The sequence below is a fragment of the Hetaerina americana genome, unplaced genomic scaffold, assembly GCF_022747635.1.
Source record: "Hetaerina americana unplaced genomic scaffold, ioHetAmer1.1.p SCAF_935, whole genome shotgun sequence".
In the NCBI taxonomy this organism is placed as follows: Eukaryota; Metazoa; Arthropoda; class Insecta; order Odonata; family Calopterygidae; genus Hetaerina; species Hetaerina americana.
The window spans coordinates 19,976-40,869 of NW_027287578.1; the positions used below are offsets into that span (position 1 = coordinate 19,976).

Here is a 20,894-nt window from a genome sequence, read left to right on the forward strand (position 1 = left end):
TAACAGCTGTAGCTAATCAACAGTGCAAGTTTTCAACAAAGTGGTTGAAGGTGGTTATGCAGGAAGATTCCCCAGATGTAACGCATCAAAGTGGATAAAAAAATAACCAACTGGAGGTGAGCTATTCAAAAAGTTTTGGAACTTTTTGAACAGACCTCTTAATGTTTTGATTGTTATTAATGTACATATCTCCCTAGTAAATGCCAGAATGAAAATAAAATTAAGTAACTTTTTAACATCTCAAGAAATTAAATGAAAAAAATGTGATAAAATTTAAAAAGAAATGATGCCATGAAGCCAAAACTTACCATGCAATAGATGGAAAAATTAAAAGAATGCTTAAGCCAACAATAATATTCTTAATGCTTGAAAACAAAATTAGCAAGTATTAAAACATTACAAAGCTGGCAAAATTAGTTGCGGATTGGCATTGAACTGGCAGCCAAAGCATTGATACCCTTGAAATCTACTGTGGCAGCTGAGGGAAGACACTGTTGGCAACATTGAAACAATTAATTAGTTAAATTTTGACTGCCCAAAACTGATTATTTTTGTTTTCAGAGAGCTATGGAGAATCAAATGTCCAAATTTCAGTGGGATTGGTCATTCATGGACCTGGTCCTCCTATTGTGAGTGTTAGGTAAATGGCTGGCTATATCAGGAAAAATTTATGTAATTTTTCTCGTTTTAAAATATAATTTGAGAAAAATTTGAATGATTTTTCATCAAAGGGATATTTAAAATAAATGTCGCAATGACATTTGTTGAAAGTGAAAAATTAAGATTGGCATTAACTTTTAATCTTTTATTTAATAAATTACTGCACTACAAGATTGATTCCGTACAACTCCTAAGGGCTATAGCTTTCCGAGTGCCTTCATATAACACGAGGTATGAAACTCTCTTCCGAATTAGATATCATGCCCAAAAGCACACTTACTACTCGCCTATAAGCCAGATTATGAGGGATGCCAACTGTTGTGATCAAATTGCTCTTTTTTCTATCTCACCAGGATCCCTCACAAGAATATTATCAATAATTATCCAAAGAATTATAGAATACTAATTATTGCTGCGTGGATATCTGTACATGCCAATAAGTTGTTCCTATTGCCCATCGGGAAAATTTTCTATGTCGATACCACAAAGTATTAATAACTGCTATTAACATATATCATTTTGTACCATCATTCTGGCCTGCAACAAATACTATATTTCTGACATTCTGTTTCCATTTTTAAATTTGGAATATTACTTACTATTGATATTTTGTCTACATTAATTAACCTAACTAGGTGTGTTTGCATACCTGTATATCATCAGGAAATGTCTTTCATGCATTGCAAATCAAAATTCTTCTTTAATTTTAAATTATATTTTAATTCTCAGTAATGATGGTATAACTTTATGTAATTTGTACTTGTTTGTGTATGTTTTTTTTCATAATTGTGGAAACAATATGTTTTTGCCTTTTTTGTGTGGAAGGGTTATTCCTGTAAGTAAATAAATAAATAACCCACTACTTTCATGCGCGACATATTGTCACACATGCAAGTCTCTCACACCTCTTTTGTATGAATCCATTGGTGAATCTGCATCTGGGAGATCAGTTTGAGTCATTTTATAAACCTAGCAGAGAATGAGTACAAAATTGATGCCTACCTTGTTGCCCATTAAGTGTGAAGTAATCCAATGCTCGCTTGATGCCCTTCTCCCCAGATTGTAAGGTGAAGTTCACAGCCAAGAGCAGCTTATATGTTCACCTGAAGAAGCATAAAGGCGGCCTGAACAGCTCAAACGCACCCAGCAGCAACGCTGACGTGGCCAGCAGTCAGGTTCCGTCTGTCGCCGTGGAGAAAGAGAAGCAGTCACTGTGGCAGTGCCCGGTTGAGGGATGCAACCGAAAGTATGTGAACAAGTCCAGCCTACGGCAGCACCTGCTGAAGGCACACGTTCTTGGTGAGTCCCCTTGGTCGGCACCACTCAAGGAGGAATTAAAATTCATTGAGTCTTGGTTTTTCTAAGTGAAAACTTCTCATGCGAGGTCCGGCTTTTCTAGATGGGGGGTGATTTGTTGAGATCTGCGCGATGCAAGACTCGGCAGTGTGATGTCCCATAGCGCAGCTGGTTATTATTGTTGTGCATCTAATTGACATTCACATGGGTTCCCTTGCAATGTTATTGTTTTCAAACCCCCACCTATTCCGCCTTCGATGGTGTTAACTTGTAAGGTAGGGGTTGTTTGTCCCCCCCACTTTCCCTTCAAATTTGTGATCAGAAAAGCGCTAACTCTTACAATAAAAGAGATGCAGCTCATCCTTCTTAAAGACGCCGACGGTGGCAACACTCGTGTCAACTATATCAACAAATACTAGAAATCATCAGGTTTCCCCGCCTGTTATTATTATTGTTTTGTATATTTTGCGCATATAACATGACATAAAAGATGGGGGTTTCAAAGCCGTGTCCATACTGCCCCGCATCCCAGTGCAACTCTGGCGATGACCCCCTCACTTATGCTTACGCCAGGTTATGCGCGTGTACGCTGCTGCCCATGCGATTGCAGCTGCACGTATGTGTGTGTGTCTGAATATATATATAATTTTCCATGATGTTGAGAAATCGTTTGAAAAGGGCAACTGTGACAGGGCTGATGGAATAGTCGAGAGAATTGAGTTTCAATCTATATATCAATTCAACCCAAAAGTAGCTGGGTCATATACTCGGATCAAGTTTTCACTCCTGTTGGCAGTACCCGGGACTGCTATATTTTTTTGGTTTTTGCGGAGCACATCAAACAATGAGTGTGTGTAATAGAAATGGAAACATGCCAAAGCAGGATACTCAGTTGAGAGATAGCAATTGAAATAATTAAATTTAAGGTGAGTTGGTGCTCATCACATTTATGATTTCAACTGGATCTCTTACTGATCTCTTCCGAAGCATAAATTCCTTAAAAATTGTTGCCGAATTATTAAAACGTATTACTATGGAATGGGAACAATAGGTTTTATCTCTTTCCCTCAAGTGTAAGCTCCGAAACAATCTCATTTCCTCTTGATACATTGTTCTAAAGTGAAGATTGTAAAGTTAACTTAAAGTGAGAAATAATTGAGGCCATAAGCATGATGTAGAAATTTGGCGAATAAAACCATAAACTTTCCATTCTTTCAGCATGAAGCTTCTTGACAGCTAACTACAATGACACTTGCACACACGAGGTCTGTTAAAAAGTATCGTGAATTTTGAATTTCCGCAAGTTACATACCAATGATTTTCAATTTTTTTTGTAGCGTTATGTTGGTACTTATGTCTCTCAATTTATGCCGAAAAGTTCGGCCATTTTGAATATTCTGTTAATTGTGGACAGCTGTTTTGCTTCGACGCGTTTTGGCTTTTCTTCGATTTTTGCCTGTTCCAAAAAATGGATCAAAGAATCTGTATCAAATTTTGTGCAAAAAACGAAATCAAATGTGCGGATGCATTCCGAATGTTGACAGTGGCATATGGAGAAGCTACCTTGGACTGAAGCTACATTTATCGGTGGTACTAAATGTTCTCAGTTGGCCGAGAAGATGTGAAGGACGAAGAGCGTACCGGACGTCCGAGCAAGTCGACAACAGACAAAAAAATTGATGAAGTGAAGAAAATGGTATTGGCCATCGGATCGAATCAACGTTGCTGAGAGAAGTGGCTGAGGACACAAACATATCGATTAGCTCGTGCCATTTGATTTTTGCCAATGATTTGGCATGACACGGGTCACCGTAAAATTCGTACCAAAATTGCTCAATTGCGACCAAAAACAGCCACGCATTAACATTGCTAATGACCATCCGCGATGACCAAAATTTGCTTCAGAAGGTCATAACTGGTGACGAATCATGGGCTTATTGTTATGACGTGGAAACTAAAGCTCAATCATCCCAACGGAAGCTGTCGCATGAGCCAAGACTGAAGAAAGTGCACCAAGTTCGGTCAAATGTGAAAGTTTTGCTTACAGTTTTCTTCTATTGAAGGGGCGTGGTTCATCATGAGTTCTTGCCACAGAGTATAACGGTTATTAAGGAATATCATCTGCAAGTGATGTGCAATTTGCACAAAGCAATCCGCCACAAATGCCTGGATTTGTAGAAGAACAAAAATTGGCTTTTGCACCATGACAATGCCCCTGCTCACACATCGTTATTTGTGTGTGAGTTTTAGGCCAAAAAAGGACACACTTATGATGCTGCAGCCACCGTATTCCCCAGATCTGGTCCCCAGTCACTTTTTCTTGTTCCTGAAACTAAAGAGGCCCATGAAAGGACGATGCCACCCTACGATTGACGAGATAAAAACTGCATCAAAGGAGGAGCTGGGCAAGATCACAAAAAAATTTTAGAATTGCTTCGAGGATCGCAAAAAACATTGGCGCAAGTATATAATATAAAATGGGGATTACTTTGAAGGGGACAAAATAGATATTCATGAATAAATGAATAATTTTTGAAAAATACAAAAGTTGGGGTACTTTTTGAACAGACCTTCTATCTGCTAACCTTATAAAACTGTCCAAGACAATTTTTGTGATATGCTAGCAATTCCAAGAGACTATTTGAAGGGTATTTATTTTGCATTTTTCCACTGACATCTTAGTTGTGTTTCTGAACTCCAGGGTCATACCTTGGGAATTAAAGACTTGTTCATTCAATGAAAGAAAGTTGTAGGGATTACAAAGTGTGTCCGGAAAGTAATGCAATTTTTTTTGTCCTGGTACTTAAAACAGAGCATTCAAATTGATTAGGTCAGGTGGGGAGGGCTCTCTCAGCTTCGAAGCGATGCCTTCGCCAGTCTGCTTGGCGCATTTGGGATGTCAGGATTGCTGTCTCTGTGTACCCCTGTTTAATGCCTGTGTCCCAAAATTCGATGGAATCGTCACTCAAGGAAAGTTACACAATAAAAGTTTTGTTCGAAACTGAACAAATCTCTTGTGGAGACCAATAAATTGATTGTACAAGTTTATGGCAAAAGTGCTTTATCATAGCATTTAAGGATGGCCGGCAAGAGGTGACCAACAGATCCCGCCCTGGATGATCGTCAAACAGCACGACCAGTGACAATTTGGCCCGTGTGTGAGATCGGTTAAATTCCGACTGTCAGTTGAGTGCCTGAATGATTGAAAAAACTCAAAATTCCCAAGACAATTGTAAGCGAACTGATGACCGATAAATTGGACATGAGGAAGCTGGGAAGACTGACTGAAAATGTATCGTCCGAGTTAGAAAGGAGATCACCAGTGCCCAGAAGCTCCACCATGACAATGCCACACCGCCATGCGCATCCATGATTACCAGGCAAAGCACAACTTGTCAATGCTATCCCAACCCCCCTCCAGTCCGCGCATGGCTCTGGCTGACTTCTTTCTCTTCCTGAGGATCAAGACCGTCTCTTTTCAGGATGGTTCTTGACTTGAAAGGAATCCATTTTGGGTTGATTGAAGCCATCCAACCTGCGGTGATGAGGGCCCTTGCCGAGGTCCCCATTGAAGTCTTCCAGGAAGCGCACTGCTCATGACAGAGTTGCTGGAAAAAGTGTGTGTATGCCCAAGGGAATTACTTCAAAGAATATCAAACTTTTGTAACAATATCTGCATTCAATACTTTCCGGAAACACCTTGTATTTTAAATTCCTTGTGTGGGGAACAGTCAAAACCAATCAACATAGCATCAAAACTCTGGTTAGCCCTTACATTTATGAATGTCCTTTTTATTGTATTAAAGAAACCTTGATTCCTTTGAAACTGGAGTCTCAATGTGCATCAATATCGTACCAGGAAAAGGTTATTTATTAAGGAGGACTTTGGCTGAGAGATTTTTTCCCATCAGTGTTAGTTTCCATCATAAACAGGGAAAGGTGGTCGACCATATATAATGGCTATAGAACAATAGGCTTGTTTTCGCAAACAGCGTAAGTGCGATCATGTATAAGAGGATGAAGATCAGGGTAAATGACTTCTTATGAGTTGATCACTTTGGTTTGAGGAAGGGGAGAGGCACACATAATGCCATGGCAGATTGGTAGGAACATGTCTCAGACGATTCAGGTGCAAGTGGTAGATGGACAGAGGAGGCAGTGTTGGAAGGAGACCGAAAGAAGGAGAAGGGGTTGTCCATTATTGACATACTTTCCAGCATGTATACATGGAGGAAATGATTAAAGAGGCATAATGGGGAGAAATGGAGATGGGACTGAAAGTTGGTGGACAATCGATAAAATCAATTAAGTTTGCTGATGACCAGGATCTAGTTGGTCAGTCAGCAAAGGGGTTGCAAGCACTGCTGTGTGAATTGGGTGCAGTAGAGGTGGGATGAGAATCGGTGTAGATGGAAAAAAGTTTGGTGGTTTCTTAAGAATGAGAAAAGCTAAGTTAAACGGTTAAATTGGAGTTCATAAACTGGAACTGGTGGAACAGTTTACATATCTCGGGAGTATTTTGGCCCAAAATGGTCAAAGTGTGTGGTAGGGACGTAAAGAGAAGAGTTACATTGGGCTTGCGAGAAGCTTTCCCATGGAGGAGGGAATTGATGACTTGAGACATTAAGTAAGGATGTTGAGAAAAGGCTTGTTAAAACTTTGATGTGGAGTGTATTTTTGTATGATCTAGAGACCTGGTTTTATGTTTACTTATGGAAGTGTCGCATTTGAATTCACATGATTTATTCATTTTCCCTTTCAGTTTTGGGAGATGGACACCCAATGATGCTGATGACCAACTCAGTGGACGAATTGGGAATGTCATCCGAAGTGGTCGAAGGGAATGGATCCTCCTCCTCCCACGGTGTGTCTCTCCACTTCTCTTGAATCCTCAAATTTTAATGCAGTTTTTGAATCGATCCTAGATTGCTTGCCCTGAAACTTTTGTTATCATTTTAAAACATCTGTGTGACTGGCCTAGTTGGTGCATACTTGAACCAATCGGGTCACCCCGCCAACGAGAGGCAGGGGAGTGCTGCCATGACCCACAGTTTAAACTCAACGCGGTCCTGTGCATTGTATTTTGATTGAAAACAATAACAGAGTCCACTTCTTGATAATATACTTTGTTATCATTCCGTGGAAATTCCATGAGCGAGCATAGCTGTGGATAACACGAAGAATTGACTACAATTGACAGGCTGATGCCACTTTGGCAAAACAATGATGAGGGTGTTAGTTGCCATTACTCGCACGTAAGGTGCTGACCTTGGGAATTGACATTAGTCTTCTGTGCTATAGAGTTGGCTGGAGAAATTTCATCGATTTCCCTGTGGACGTTTGAAAACTTGAGTGTTAAGCTCCTCTGAAAATGCGATCATAAGGAAATATGATGATCTTACTTTTCAATAACATGGTTGATTTGTCATGGAAGGGCACACAAAGGTGCGCTCTCTCGTCAATTTTTCTCAATGAATTTCTTCGAAGATCCTTGATAAGAACTGTCCAAGAAATAACCTAATGAGGAGAGGACGAAGTGAATGGAGATGATGAAGGTAATGGGGGAGAGAAGAAAGGTTAAAGAAAGGTGATGAGAGGAATGGGAAGAACAGGAGAAGGGAAGAATTCAGATGAGAACATGGGGAAGAACGTGAGACAGGAAAAAGAAGGATGAAACATAAGAAAACACGTTACTAAATTGAGACAACGGGGTTTTGGCAACATAACACGCCAAGTGAAAATGATAGATGCCTGGGAACAACTGAATTTTTGAGAGTTTGGACCTTGCCTAAAATGCTTCCTAATTGGTCCATGCAAAACCCCAATGCTAGCTTTTCCACTCTCGGCAGTTAATTTGGTTCGGCCTCTTAAGTCACCAGGTTATTTTAAAATGATGATGATGACAAGAAATCTCTTACAGTGCCCATGACTTGAACAATGCCCAAGAATTAGTTTTTAAAATTGTGTTTACTATCTAATGTTTACAGATCTTGTTAGCTGAGTTTTAGATTTGAAAAATGTGGTACCGTTTCACCTGGAGGGTTTAGTTTCCAATTACTTCAGTATATTTGGGTAATATTTTCTTAGTGAACAGATTCCATTGAGCAGAAGCTGGAATTTAACTGTAGGTAAAACTAACATCTCAAAGTTTATTGTCTTTTTTGAGGGATCTGTTGGGACTTCAAGTTGGTGAGCTCAATGTATGAATCAGTCGAGAAAGCGAAGATCTAACTCTACCGGGATTTATATTCCGTGTTGGTCCATATTTCTGGGGCGACAGTTTTGCTGGCGTTACAGTTGGCATCTTCAGGTCAGTAGTCGGTGATGGCAACGCCAGTGAAACTTTTCTCCCCGAAATATGGACCAACATGGAAAGTAAATCCCAGAAGACTTAGATCTTCAATATCTACACTCCATGGAAACCTTCACAAGAAGTCTTAGAAATTATTTTATTCAATTTTAATGGATAGACTAAGCCAAAAAAAATGTTTTTATTTACCACTGTGAATGTCATGAAATTGGTCTTGTTTTGACACTTTGAATTGCAATTAGGATAGCAGGATTGGTAGTTGTTTTCCCTCAGAGTTTCAACTCAATTTATTGGCAATATCCCAACTCTTGGTGTTTATGCCGTGAGGTTTGACTTGCTCTTCATAGTTCCTGAATCAAGGAATTCTCACTTCAGTATTTGTTTGCCAGTTATTATTTTGTGTTCATAAATTACGTACCAAATTACATTTATGGCTGGCCTATGACTGCATATTCTTTTTAAGTCAGCTATTTGACGACGGGCTTTGGAGCTAGAGTGAACATCGATGCATTAATTTCTGATTCCAGGACTTTCTTCTTTGTTTGAAGTTGTTTTTCTCCAAAAGTGAAATGAGGTGTGCTTCCTTGCTTTTTTTTAATTTTTAAATTATATTCCTCTGAATATCAGCCCTGCAAATATGTTTAACAGTCTCCCAAGGTTGTTTCCCTGTCACGTCATGAGAGGACGCTCAGTGCATGCAAATGTTGATATTTTGTGTTTTTCATTCCAGATTTAAGAAATTCCTACATTGTAATGGGGTTGCCCAGTGGACTAGAAGAAGAAGTTGCTGTGATTACTGAATCTAGTTTTGTGCATTCTACAGGTAATGGATCGCCTCGTTGTGATTTCATCTCGGTATAATTGTTCACTCGCATTAATTAGGAATGCTGCTATGGTGGTGCTCAATGAGAGTGGTTCTGTTTTCAAAGGAACAATCTGAATATTTTGTACGGGTATTCTAGGTGATCTCTGTGAATCACTGTGAGGCCTCTTGCCAGTAACAAATGGCCTCACAGTTGTTCTACTGTCTCATCTCATGACTGCGCACTTCATTCCCCCAGGAGGGTCTCACTGACCCACAGAAATTTCTTTCTACATTTTTATCATGTTTTCCCCAGCTTTCAGTACGAGCTCTTAAAGTTTTTGTCTATATTATGTGTAATGGTACACTAAAATTAGTTTTTGCTGAAATATCAGAATTGTTAATGGGAATTAAAGTTAAAAATGATAATCGAGAGATAATGATTACCAACTAATATAATGTTAGTTGGTAATCTGCCAGCATAGGTAACCTAAACTGTGCAAAATGTTTTTCCTAGGGGAAGTTGTCAGGTTTCCAAAGTTTCTTTTTATTATAGTATTTCCACACACCATAAGAATTACTGTGATTTTTCATGTCATAATTTTGGAAAAATATTTGAATCAGGCAGAATAGGATCGAATTTGATTTGACGTTAACACATAATTCAAAGATAATTGAATTTTTTCATTGAAAAATTAACATGTAAATCAACGTTTCTTCCGAATAGAATCCCAGGAATTTGTCATCAGTGCTGCTAAATCATTTCCAAAGTTTGTTTTCACTTTCCTCATACACAATGTCTTCTTCACTTCCATCTAGTGCATATTAAAAAAGACACATTGCCTGATGGTCTTGCTTTTAACTTTCCGCCAGGACTTTTCAAACCAATCACAAACCCTTGAAATCAATGACTGTTTCATTCTTCCTATCAGTGTGACGTCATGAGCTGGTGCCTTATAACCATATTAAATTGGCAATGTTTTTACCATTGTACTGGGTGCGGTGCTAATATCTGGACCAATTTCAATTTGAATTTCCCGCCACATCGTAGTTCCACTGTAGGTCAAAATTTGCATTCTAGAAAGCTATAGGCATCTAGTAAACAGTCATAACATCAAAAATGGCCGAGATGTTACGTACAAGTATGGAGTACAATCGAAGAGCTGCTATTATCAAGAGTGTTTGCGCTGGACGTTATATTTCGAAATAGTTCGATTCTTCTGGTACTCCAGATCAACTGTATTTTATGAAATTGTGGCTAAGTATAATGCTGCAGATAAGTCTGGGGAGGGTTTTGCTAACCCGGCGAGGATATCTCATTCAAGGAAGCACGTGTTTGTCTGGACTTAGGGCCGCACCATGTACATCTGGTACATATGTACACACCATTCATGAGTCTCTCCCCCATGACGTCCCTGAAAAATTGTTGATACTACCTTGATCAAAAAGTTCCCGGAATAACCACCGTGTGGCGCTCCCATCGTTCCGATTTGAGTTCTGTTTTTTTTGTTAAATTGGTACATCTGTTGTTGATATTCCCTTTAAATCTTAGTGTCATAGTTTGACATTTGCAAAAGTTACGTAGCCAAGAGTACATCTATCTCTGTGTGTGTTGGCGATTTTTTACAATTTCAGAAATGGATTTAAATTTGCAACAACGAACTTGTATTAAATTTTGCGTAAAAAACGGATTTAGTGGCGCACGGACATTGGAAATGTTGGAAAAGTGTTTCGGCAACGATTCTCTAAAAAAAACGGTCGTTTACCAGTGGCACGAGCGGTTCAGAAGTGGTCGTGAGTCAATCGAAGATGATGAACGCAGTGGCAGACCATCGACATCGAAAGTCGGTGAAAAAATTGATAAAGTAAAAGAAATGTTGGTCAATAACCGCAAATTAACCATCAGAGAAATAGCGGAGGACTTGAACATTGCCTATGGATCCGCCCAAGACATTGTGGTTAATGATTTGGGTTTCCGTCGTGTAGCAGCAAAAAGACCTCAATTTCATGCAAAAAAGAGACCGTGTTGACGTCGCAAAAGACATGATTTGCGAGGCTGAATCCGATCCCACATTCATCAAAAGGGTCATTACTGGAGACGAGACGTGGGTTTATGAGTACGACACGCAATCCAGACATCAGGCAAGTGAATGGCGTTCACCAAATGAGCCGAGACCTAAAAAAACACGTCGTTTTCAGTCAAAAAAGAAGGCAATGCTGACGGTTTTCATGGATTACAACGGTGTAGTGCATCATGAATTTTTGCCAGAAGGCCAGACAGTAAACAAAGAGTATTATTTGGGCGTTATGAGACGTTTGCGTGAAGCAATTCGCCGAAAGAGACCAGAAATGTGGGCAGAAAACTCGTGGATTTTGCACCATGATAACGCACCGTCGCACAGTGCTATCATTATTCGTAATTTTTTGACGAAAAATGCAACAAATACCATCCAACAGCCACCGAATTCACCTGATTTGGCTCCCTGTGACTTCTTTCTGTTCAATCGAGTTAAAAAACCATTACGGGGAACGCGTTTTAGCAGCCGAGAGGAAGTAATGGAAAAATCGCAGGAAGCACTGATGGACATACCGAAAACCGACCGTAACTTTTGCAAATGTCAAGTTATGACACTAAGATTTAAAGGGAATATCAACAACAGATGTACCAATTTAACAAAAAAAACAGAACTCAAATCGGAACGATGGGAGCGCCACACGGTGGTTATTCCGGGAACTTTTTGATCAAGGTAGTATATGTGCATGTTGCTAATTTTCTCAGTTCAATTAAAATAATTTTTGTTGTTACAGTAATACCATTCTTCTTGCAAATTATTCTCCAGTTCTTCACATGTGTTCCTCAAGCTTTAGAAATTTAAGAGCGAGTGAACACAAAGTTTGTTTTACTTAATCTTTACTTTACTCTGAGTTTATGAGGAGATAGGTGATGTACAGGCAGAGGGGTGACATCTGAGGGGATTTATTTGTGAATTTTTTTTAGGAAGTCCTTCAAAGGAATATCCAAACTTATAATAAAGGCAACCATATTCTATGCCTAATGTCGGCAAAAGATACTTATTTTTCTGGCGAATGGCTTTTCATATGATACCCTTTTAATACCCACAAGATTCAGGCTGTTTTTCAAGCACATTTGATGCCACAAAAGTGTATCAAATGGAGATACGGTAGTTAAAATAATGGCTGACCTTATTTATATATCCTTTTTATTTTAATGTCAGTTAATATTGCTTTAAAAAAGGTTGAAAGAAATAAAAACAAATTTTAATCAAGCAAACACTGGAAATTCTAATGAAATAAGGACAATTTGCACTTTTCCACAGTTTATTTAACGTACGACGCGTACCTGATGATGACTATGTGAGTTGAAACGCGTCGTACATTAAATAAACTGTGGAAAAGTGCAAATTGTCCTTATTTCATTATGATGAACTTCCACGACCTCAAGCCTGAATCTGTTGAACTGGAAATTCTGCTAGATACGAGGGTAATCCCCGAAGTACCCGACCCAACAAAGAAAACACAAATATTTTGAAAAAAAAATGTATTTATTTTTCAACGTAATCTCCTTTCAACTCCATACACTGTTCCCAGCAATGTTCAATAAGTTCGAGACCCTATTCATAATAAGAAATATCTTGCTCCTCAAAATAGCCATTAACTGCCGACATCACTTCTTTACAGTTGGAAAATCTTTGACCACCGAGCCGTTTTTTCAAGTTTGCGAAGAGAAAATAATAATTCGAGGTGGCTAAACATGGCGAATAGGGTGCATGAGGTAGCATTTTAAGCTTTAAATCATGAATTTTGGCGATTGCAATAACGGATTTGTGAGCTGGTGCATTGTCTTGATGAAACAACACTTTCTTCTCAGCTTGATGTCTTCCCTCAAACGTTGCAATAAGTTTGCATGATACTTGTCATTGATATTTTTTCCTTTTTCAAGATAAATAATGAAATTCATCCCACGCGCATCCCAAAAAACCGGCGCCATGACCTTGCCTGCAGATGAAACGGTCTTCGCCTTCTTTGGAAACCCTCCCGAACACATTGTTTAGATTGATCTTTTTTCGCGGGTGTGAAGTAATGTACCCATATTTCATCCATAGCTGTGAAATGGCGCTAAAATTCTGAATTGTTGCTATGAAACTTTGCTAAACACTCAATTGAAACATCTTCGTAACACTGGTTTTGCTCGAGTGTGAGCAAACGCGGCACCCATATTATACGGAGCTTTCTGAAGTCCAAATTTTCAGTTAATATGCAATATGCCGCAATTTATGAAATGTTTACTATGAAAGTGCGCTAGCTCGCGCACTTTCAGTGGACGATCATCCAGTATCTCTTTGTGGATTTTCTTCCCCGTTTCTGGAGTCGTCACCTCATTTGGTCGACCAATGCAATGCTCGTCTTGACAGCTCGTAAGGCCTCGTTTAAACTCTGCTACCCAATATTTTCCTGTTGTAAACGAAGGAGCAAACTCACCCAGAGTAGAATCCAGTTCAGCTTTTATATGGGTTGGGCTGAGGTTTTTCAAATGAAAGTATTATATCATATAACGATGACCAATTTTCTCCATTTTCACAAATTCACTGAAAACCTTCACTATTGATGGCTGACAAACAAATACTAAACAATGTGGCATCTTCAAACTTCAAACATATGCTTTGTAGATTGCGTAATTTCTAATACAGTGATATGTTTAAATACTACTATCATCCCCAGATCTGGCCGAGTACTTCTGGGACCATCCTCGTAGAACAGCATAGAAAACTTATGGTGGGTGGGAAACCTGAGGTCTTGCTTTTAATGTTCAGAATTTGGCCTCTTTTACATATACAGTAAAACCAGTTGTTTGCACTCTTCTCGGGATTCCAGGAAAAGAAGTGATAAATATAGGAAAATACAAATAGCGGGAATAGGAGAATTTTCACAATTGAAAATGTTCTATTTTCTCCTCATCTTTCCATTGCCAAACAGGTACAATATAAATCCTAACAAGCAATTGAGTCACACTTAATGCAAGAGCATCTGAGCCTCCTCTCAATATGACTAGTGCCAACATTTTTCGAAGAAAATAATTTTTTTTTGATCCAGAGTATTTTTGATGTGATGAAGCAAGTTTCAATGCATTCAATTATTCGGGAGTGCACTCTGTTATATCTGTTGCGTGCAGGCAGTGCAAATGATCCCAGTTTCCATGGGCCAGTTCTTGTGTTTTCCACCCTTCTGTTCTTGTTTGGTTCAGAAGTCATTTCCATTCCTCATAATTTCAACTTGTGTGCGATGTGAGTAGTCTCCTTATTTTATGCATCCCTGTTGCAATGCATAAATTATGCAGCTAACCATTAGTCATCCAATGTATTCATTACATTGCACAAATGTTTTCCTGGCTGACTGAGGTTAAGTCCAAGTAGTTCACATTTCTGTTACCAGTGGTGCTCTGAACTGCTTCACCATATTCAAAATCTCCCTCTCTCGTACTTTTCAGGAGTACACATATGAAACAAAGTCAAAAACTTTTCATAAATGCTGATGTGCATGTGTAGCTGTTTTAGAATGTGAATTTTTTTTAATATCCAGCTCATAGTGATGCGAATAGCTTGAATGCTGAAAATGAAATCATATAAATAAGGAGTACGGCATGAATAGGAAATCATATGGGACATATTCCAAGAAACTGCGGGAGATGCCCCGGCAGTAACTTTTAACGGAGTCATCCGCTAATATGCATTTCAATGCAACAATTTTAGTGCGTAAAAGTCATTTCCCTTGGCTTGGATTTGAAACTCGGAAATTTGCCTGTGACATTGTACATAGGATATTTTGTCACAACATCTTGTTACTTTAAAGCCCCCAAAATTTCAGTGTCTTAAGAGGATACCTCGATAGCTTAACTGACTAAAGGATTCAACCGAACATATAGGGATCCGTATCAAATTCCGGTTAAGGCGAATGATTTTTACATTCTGAAATTCTTGCAAATCCATATGAGGCATGATGAAAATGTTATGAATAATGGGAAAATTGAAATTCCGATGATGCAAATTCGAGTTTTGACCATCTTTATTGCACCTGATTATATAAACAAATTGGCATTGTGTCTATTACTTAAGTTTTCATGGGCTTGGGCGATATATTTTTGATAAAACTTTAAAATACACTCAAAATATTTTCCCCCCAAATCTCAATTTTATTTACTCCTCAAGTGAAAGTATTTTTTCTATCAACCTTGAAATTCCTATCTATAATGGAAATTGTTATGCTACCTCTGTACATTTAAGAAATTGCTCTATTTATTGTGGTGAAATACATACCGTATTTGATGACCTATAAAACTACCTTTTTTCAAAAATTATGGTTAAAAATAACACTCTCATCTGATATGTGAAGGTTCGCACTCCTGGGCTTAACATTCAATACCAAATGTTATTTTTATGCCATTTGGTCGGTACTACCTATTTTGGCTCTATTATATTTATATTATTATATTTACTTATGTAAAGAGGCATGGGAAGAACTGGAGATAGGAATCACTCGTGAAGAAGGGAAAAATTTTCCCAGTTTGTTTTTTTCCATGAAACAAATTTTTTTAATGAAATTAATACTGCCAATAGGTTTGGCAGGGAACTCCTAAAATCACTCAGGTTTGCTGATGACCAAGCTTTGGTTTGTCAGTCAGCCAAGGGGTTGCAAGCATTGCTGAGTGAATTGGAAATTCAGTGCGACAGGTATTGGATGAGAATCAATATCAATAAAACAAAGGTTATGCGATTTGCCGGAAAGAGGAAGGCTCAGCTTAACATTAAAATTGGAGGGAAAAAACTAGAGCAGGTAGAACAGTTTATGTATATAGGCAGTGTTTTGGACCATAATGGTCAAAGTAGTAGGGACGTAAGGAGAAGAATTGCGCTAGGCAAAGAGGCATGGGAAGAACTGGAGATAGGAATTAGAGTTGGCAGGGAATTCCTAAAATCACTTAGGAATCACTAAATCCATTGACAGGGATGTTGAGTAAGGATATTAAGAAAAGACTCATAAAAACTTTGATATGGAGCGTAGCTATGTACGGTGCGGAAACGTGGTCATTGAAGCAGGAGGATAGATGTAGATTGGAGGCTTTTGAAATGTGGGCGTGGAGAAAAATGGAGAAGGTGAAATGGACAGAGAAGAAAACAAATGAGGAAGTACTTTGTATGGTGGGCGAAGAGAGGGGATTGATGGGAGAAATCCTATGGAGGGAGGAAAAGTGGATGAAAGGGGGCATTGATCAGTAGTGGGATGTTGAAAACTGTAATAGAGGGGAGAATGTTAGGCAAACGTGGAAAGGGCAGGAACAGGATAGGGATGTTGGACGGGATGAAGGAAGTACTCATAGATGAAGAGGGACCTGATGTAGACTAGGTTGCTGGATTGTGTTTTGTTAGGAGTCACAAAATATTTATTTGGTAGTTGTGTCCATCCAAAAACCTAAACTAACCAATAGATTACCTTAACCTTTTGCACTCGGATGTCGAGTGTGACTCTGCACGGTTAGCAACAGCAGCGGCTCGTATGTCGAGCATGCTTGCATCACTCGAAAAGGAGTTTCACCACCAGGAGAATTGGGTTTTTTGTCTAATTTTTCCAATGACTTTTCTTGCAATCATCTGCATGAAAGGACAAGTAAAGTAAAGCTTAATTAATAGCATGGCTGGTTTTATAAATGAATATTATCGACCCACAATATCGTTGTCGACATAAATGCTGTCTCCAAGGATGCCACCACCTACGCAGATGTTTTTTGTTATCTATTTACTCTGTCGTAAGTTCTTTTTCATTTGCATTGTTCGCCCTTCATTACTTGGAAGTCAGCTAAATGTAAAGCAATACCTTTGAGAGATGATCTGTGTCTTAAAAAAGATCGCCAGAATGTAAACTTACCTCAGTCAGCTGTTCTATAGTTCATTGCTTTCTAGTTTGGACTCTTTCATTTCCTTTTCTCCCTAGTGCCCCCTGTTTCATCAAACGTTCAAAATGGAGGCAGGAAAAGTGGATGAAAGGGGGTTTGACCAGCAGTGGGATGTTGAAGACTGAGCAAACAAGGAAAGGGAAGGTACCGGATAGGGATGTTAGATGGGATGAAGGGAGGAAAGAAGTACTCAGAGATGAAGAGGGACTTGTTGTAGAGTGGGAAGTTGGCTATTGTTTTGTTAGGAGAGACAAAGTATATATTTGTTGGTTGTATCCATCCAAAACCTACCTTAACTGGTAGATTACTTAATAATAATAATTATTATTTTTATTTATACCAATATTTATATTTATGCTAAATGAAATCGTAAATCAAAATAATTCCTTAGGGTATGACCGTTGATGATAAAATGCTTTGCACGTCTCCATTTTCAGTCACTCCCTTGAATGAGTTGCTGTCAACACGACCAAACGGAGAAGTCGGTAGTGAATTGCCTCAGGTCCTTGAAAACCAGGTAAATGAACTTTTGTTGTGCCATCTACTTAGATCAAGTCTTTCAGTTTGTAGAATTTTATTATCTAAACTGTTTTTATGTGGTAAACCCTCGCAAAGCATGTTGGTTGTGCATCTTGAATAAAAAGAGGTTTCAGGCGTGATGTGGTGAAATATCAAGATCAATTAAAAATTGACAATTTTCCACAAATTCAAATTTAATGGGACCGGTTTCAATGTAACTACATCCATTGTCAGGTAACAGGCTTTAATCATGATTCCAGTGTACATTTATACTGAAAAGCAAGCAAGGGTAGGATGGTGTAAAAGAGGGAGGGCCGTAGAGAAAGCGAACCATCACATATTTAATTGGGTTGTAAAAATTGGTTTCCAAGAAACTGTGAGATTTTCTGTGACCTCTTCATTGAGGTTAGGAGAGTATGGATGGACTGGATAAATTATTTCCAATCAATAGTTTGAGAATTACTAATATTATTCAAAAATTTGGAGAAAATAGGCAAAAGGGTCCTATTTTAAAAGGTAAGAACATCAACATACTTACAAGGGTTGGCTGAACACTATTGCACACATGCTTGCAGACCACAGACAAAATGACCTACAGAAGCACTCCTGGTGGCATGTGGAGGTAACATTCCCCCTCAACGCCCATGCTCACGTCTGAGGTCGTTTCATTCATCCAATGTATTTCGAGAAGTGGTGTTGGATTTTTTAACTGGTGAAAAAGTGACTCCTCATCCGTGAGATTCATCGTAGTTAAAAGGCTGTTTATGATGACGATGCTGTTGATAGGTCTACTGTAAATCAATGGGTAGTAAAATTTCGTGGTTGCAAGCCTGGAAATTGCCATAATTGTTGATGAAACACGCAGCGGACATCCGATCACTGCCACAGACGATAAACATCGCAAACTCGTCAAAGATTTGATTCAAAATGAAATAACCAGCAAATCACTCGAAAGCATATCACAAACGATGATGGAATACCCAAAATGTTAAAGGCAGCCTGGCTCCAATAATCTTGCAACATGACAACGCTCGTCCACACACCTCGGGCGCAACTGGAGAGGCTCGGCGAAACATGAAATCCCAACCGATTCCACACCCTCCTTAATTCCCCCGATCTTTTTCCTATAGCTCAAGAGACACCTCAAAGGGTAATCATTACACCTCGGACGATGAGGTGAAGGCAGCCGTCAAGTCAAGTGGGTTCGAAAAAAAATTGGAAGAGTTTTTCAGTGACAGAATTAAAAAAACTTGTTGCACGTTGGGAGAAATGTGCTAGCCTTAATTGGTGACTATGTCGAAAAATAAATGAATGGTTTTGAAACTTAAGAATTGTATTTTAGTGTACTTTTTGCCCGATCTTGATATTTGTTTTTGTTTGCGCTCTCCCTAGTTGCAATGAAGTCATAGTAAAATATACTTTTTCCAACATTTTTATTGACATAGGATCAGTGTTGATAAAGGTAACAGTTTAGTAGTGTATAGTTGGATGTGAAAATGTATGTATAATATTGTAGACCTTATGGTAGTGTTCACACAAGGTTCATGGTTAGACTAATGTACACCCAAGGCATTTAAGTAAAATCAAGATCATTGAAATAATGTGAAATTTATTTTTAAATTTCAATTTCTCCCAAACTTAAAGGCAGGTGGATTTGCTATGCGAATCGGGAATGCAATATGGGAATTTATGACAGAAACAATGTTCCATTTATTGGTGAGATCTGTTTATTTTTGGCATGGGCCATAGCACACGAAGTCTCCCGCTAAAACCAAAACTATGAGATTGAGTTAACTTTGTGGAAACCATTGACCTGTGAAGAGGTTGTGTAATAGTCTTAAGGAAAAATATGTAATTGGATAATTAACGTTTGAAAGAAAAATGTGAAGAAAAGTACGACGTATTGTTGGAGAAAATTAGGATTAATTTGTGAATGGGCAGCCATATAACTAGTGGCAACCCTGTGATAATTATTAGCAAACTCCAATGTAAATTCGAATGTACTCTTTTTAGATTTTTGATCAAGGTAGAATGAGTCATGTTTTATTAAAAAAATGTGTCTCTCTGACATTTTCGGCCATGCTCTCCCTCGGGAGACTATCATCTTTCGCTCATTTCCTTCTGAAGGACCTGTCCAGCTTTGGCATTGGAGATAAGGGAGAAGCTCTCGTCTCCGGTGGTGGTTTTGTGGACCAGGAAGGCTCTGCGAGGACCAGGTACACTTTGACCGATGTGGTGAGGGAGAGGGAGGTGAGGAGGAAGCAGAACCATCTGGGGGAAGAGCCAGGCTGCATGGTGGGCGCGGTTGGGTCTCTCGGAGAAGAAGAGGACAACAACTGCCAGTTGGAATCTGCGAGGGACTCCATTATGGGAGCTGGGTCCTCAAGCATTCTCGGTGTGCCCTCCAAGGACATAGTGCTGCCTCAGGAGTCATCCCCCTGCCTTCTGCTGCAGGTACGTCCCGATTGAAGGGTGCCCCGCACAAATTGCTTCCTGAAGTGTACAGTGACTTCCCAATGTCCGAATCCCAATCAGGACCGGCCACGTCAAGTCAAAGAGCACGGGGCTGTATTGGGTCGAGGTGGACCAAATTATGACTAATGATTAGAGGGGCCAGCCTGAGGTCTCATTAAGGCAAGAATTTTGTGTGGTAATGCAGTACATTTGTAACTCGGTTGGCATACTGTTATATTATTTGGCTGCCTACTGGTCGGCCCAGGTTCAAATCTGAATTCCTCTGGACATGCCTAACTTCAACCAAGTAGTAGTTGTAGTTATTAGGGAAGGCGACCGGCAGCTTAGGTCATTTGCGCCATTAGGGATGGACTGGAGAGGGATGAAGGGTGGGAGGAAACTTGGCTTCAGCATTAGATTATTCTTAACAAAAGGTACCATGGGGTCCGCAGTTTAACGTCCCATCCGACGGACGTTGCACTCACTCAAAGTTCTCTCCACAAAGCACCTCAAGTAGGGATCGAGATACATCTGAAAAATATTTGTTGTCTCCAGGATTTGAGTTTAGGCCCTCTGGTTGGGAAATCAGTACGTTAGCAACTGCGCAATCTCGATTCCCCATGTCAACCAACCACCTGTGTCAACTGCTATCTTCTTGGAATAAAATTTTTTGAACATTTCTCCGTTTTGAAATCTGGAGAATTAGAGAAAAGTGCCTAATTCTCTTTGTTTTTGGGTCACATTTTTTGAGCATTGGCGTCTCGTCAATGTTTAAGATTCTTGTTCTCGCAAACACTGCAGCAGGACAGTTTGGAATTGCTTAATTTTTTTTGGTTAAGTTTGCATCCTTGCTATCATGTCCCTTGACATGCATGTTGATGTTAAAA

General features: G+C 39.2%; 1 protein-coding gene across 2 annotated transcripts in view; it reads left to right on the plus strand.

Annotated features, from left to right (window-relative positions):
* Positions 1-20,894, plus strand: part of LOC139699860 (uncharacterized) — a 42,653-nt gene that overhangs the window by 18,072 nt on the left and 3,687 nt on the right. For both annotated transcript variants that reach the window (XM_071598284.1, XM_071598283.1), the window contains 5 exons: positions 1,720-1,959; positions 6,719-6,820; positions 8,997-9,089; positions 17,472-17,551; positions 19,681-20,007. In XM_071598284.1, the coding sequence (XP_071454385.1) occupies positions 1,720-1,959; positions 6,719-6,820; positions 8,997-9,089; positions 17,472-17,551; positions 19,681-20,007 (842 nt within the window). The remainder of the gene's footprint in view (positions 1-1,719; positions 1,960-6,718; positions 6,821-8,996; positions 9,090-17,471; positions 17,552-19,680; positions 20,008-20,894) is intronic.